The sequence below is a fragment of the Ips typographus genome, linkage group LG15 (genome assembly GCF_016097725.1).
Source record: "Ips typographus isolate SLU linkage group LG15, UJ_Ityp_2.0, whole genome shotgun sequence".
NCBI classification, from domain to species: Eukaryota; Metazoa; Arthropoda; class Insecta; order Coleoptera; family Curculionidae; genus Ips; species Ips typographus.
Window position 1 is genome coordinate 4,908,547 of NC_138436.1, and position 2,868 is coordinate 4,911,414.

The 2,868-nt window shown below is 34.2% G+C and overlaps 1 protein-coding gene across 1 annotated transcript; it reads left to right on the plus strand.

Annotated features, from left to right (window-relative positions):
- Window positions 1–646: 646 nt before the first annotated feature.
- On the plus strand, window positions 647–1,840 carry LOC145738384 (uncharacterized). Its single transcript, XM_081993205.1, has 3 exons — window positions 647–819; window positions 1,459–1,716; window positions 1,775–1,840. The coding sequence occupies exons 1-3, from the start codon at window positions 727–729 to the stop codon at window positions 1,838–1,840; spliced, it is 417 nt and encodes a 138-aa protein (XP_081849331.1). The 5' UTR covers window positions 647–726.
- The last annotated feature ends 1,028 nt before the right edge of the window (window positions 1,841–2,868 follow it).

The following is a 2,868-nucleotide window of genomic DNA, read 5'->3' on the forward strand; positions in this document are numbered from 1 at the left end:
CAGAATTTGTAAATATTTTTCTCTAGAGTTTATTGATCATTTGCACTATTTTAGAGCCCAAATACGCAGCTTTAACGACCGCGCACTTCAAAAAGCTTATAATAAGTGCAAAAGAATAACGTTATTTTTTCTTACTTATACCTTCTTGAACATCTTTATATCATACATAGTAAATTACTGGAACAGCCCTAGAGAAGAACGCTGGAATCCTGCTTTAAACAAAACATCAACTTACAAAGGCTTTCCGTACCAGCTTTGGTTTCCATTCGACACTTCTATTTCTGATGGGTATTACTGGATTGCATTCCTGTACCAACCTTACGCCTTTTTCTTTCTTGTATCTGAATTTTTCTGTAAGTTGGAGTACGGGAGCTGGAGACAAATAGTGCCACTTTAATTAAATTCCTGTAATCAATATGACGATTGTCACCAACTCCCGATTCATGTCATAAATAATGTTGAATGTTAAAAGAGAATTTATGCAGGTATTGACATTCTATGCGTCTCCACTATCATTCATTTAACTGCTTTCATTCGAGTGTTAGGCCACCTTTTTGCTTCTGTGGATAGCAACGTGGACTTCAGTTTGACAGAGACAAAAGTGTTACAATTAAAGGAACACAGGCTGACAAAATGTATCAAACAACTAACGAAAATTTTCCAGTCAGATTGAAATTCTGTCCTGGTGAGGTCATTTCTTTACAATCCTTTTGTAGATGTTGTGACATGCTTAATAACCTGGTATCTTCTCAATTATTACTACAGGAATTTTGCATGACCTGTGTAGTTTGCTGTAGCATCTACAGATCCACTTCTCCTGTAAGTATAATCCAAAATTAAGAAATAAAATAAAATGTCATTACAACGTAAGTAATAGAAAAGCAAGTGTTTCGAATATTGTTGTTGGAGAAAGTTCGAGTGGTATTTAGTGGGGAGATTGAAACCGCCTACAACAGGTAACCATTTATTTTTTCAAAATTTTAAAGATAATGGGTACAATAATGGATACTTACCCCGAGTTTACCAAGGCCAAGTAAAACAAGAGATTCATGATGGGGTTAAAAGGAATTACAAGTGGGTACAGGAAAGCGACGTGCGGCAATTGCTCTAGGTAGAAGAGGATGGTGGCGGCCAAATGACAAAAAAATGTTTTTTTTTTGGACTGGCTAGTGTCTTCCCTAATAGAACAGGTGATGAGGCTGCCTTTTGGATGAGGGCTACAGTAGTTTGTGGACTTGGGCTCAAATTTGACCCAGAAATTGGCGGCTTAATGATGATTCAGTGTTGATATATATCAGTTATGAGGCACGAACTGTTAAGAATTACTGGACCTTGTTAACAATTGTCGCTACTTGGTGAATTTGACAGATGAAGAGTCAATTGTCACTTTCAATACTTTACTCTCACATTGTTCCGTCATTCTCAAAATTTTGAATTAAATTTAACTCAATATTTTAGGGTGTGAGTTCAACAGAAATGGGATACGTGTCGACAATGGGTATTATAGCCGCTATCGAAATGTTGACAGTGTCATGGTTCAACCAGTGTTTCATGCTAGAAGTGTTCGAGCTTCTGAACCGTATTTACGAACTGGACTGGTTAAATTATAACACAAAAATGCGCAAAATGTTAGTGTTTCTAATGCAACGAGTACAGAAACCCTATTATTTCACTATGGGACTCGGTTTCCCTTTGAATTTGGGAGTTTTCTTTACGGTAAGACGTTTGTTTTCTTTACTTGCGAATTTATGTCCTCTGTGCTATGGTTTTGTAGATGATCAAAACGTCTTATTCTTTGTACGCCTTGTTGACTAATACTGGTTCTAAAGTGTCCACTTAAAGAAATGTATGAAATGTTCGCTAGAGAATGATGTACACCAAATCTAACAATAAAAAAGCACCTTCAGCAATACCAAATTATCTTATATATTTCAACCCTCGCATCGTATATAAACTATTATACAGTGTGAACCCCGATGAATCCCCGCTATTTATTAAGGAAAAACCGCATGGTCCAGAATTCTGAAAATTTTAAAGCATTCAAAAGTCGATACGTGCAGTTTATCTAATAGTTATTTATACAGCAAGTGACTTCCATTTTTTATTCACGAAAAGCGTAGCGAGTAGCCTTCAAGTTCTTCGAGTGAATAAACTGGTTTAATTCATGTGTTTTATACAATATTTTAATAAATTTCGACTTGTTATATTAAAAAAAAACTAAAATTACAGTTCTATTAAATTAGCACCGCGCCCCGTAGGTGTGACATTGATGTTTGTTTGTTTACATCTGTTAATAGGCGAATGTCACTCAGAATAATTTTAAACATTTTTAAACATCTAATGAATAAAAAATGTTTGAAATCGTTGCTAAGCCTTGAATAATTGACTAGTTATAGGACGAAATTTAATAAAAATTATTTTCAGTATGTAGCGGTCGTCCCAAAAGTAAAAAAAAATATCGTAAGTTGTATTTTTTAAATGGAATACCGGGTATTACTTTATTTTCAGAATCTACTTTGCAAATAAAAGATGATTTTATCAAGGTTTAATATGCCTACACTACACAGATATTCATTATTTTGTAAAAATGTAGAACACATTTTAAAGTTTAATCACCTAACGTCTGTATGATTTTCATTAACTAAAATTGGTTTGGGTACTGCCAAAAGATCAAGTTTTATGATTCAGGACTGATAAATTTTCTAGCTCATACAGGGTGTCCCACATTTTTTAGTCAATAATGGCAACCTTTAAACCGTAATAACTCAACAAAATCAAATAAAACACCCCTTATTTTATGGTTAGAGTAGATTCAAAATTTAATTGTCTATCGAAAATTATTAAAGTCTTCTATGGCTAACTATTCGC

Coding starts and splice junctions, on each gene's coding strand:
- LOC145738384 (XM_081993205.1), top strand. CDS start 727: ATGCTTAATAACCTGGTATCTTCTCAATTATTACTACAGGAATTTTGC. Junction 820..1,458: donor TCTACAGATCCACTTCTCCT/GTAAGTATAATC, acceptor TCAATATTTTAG/GGTGTGAGTTCAACAGAAAT. Junction 1,717..1,774: donor ATTTGGGAGTTTTCTTTACG/GTAAGACGTTTG, acceptor ATGGTTTTGTAG/ATGATCAAAACGTCTTATTC.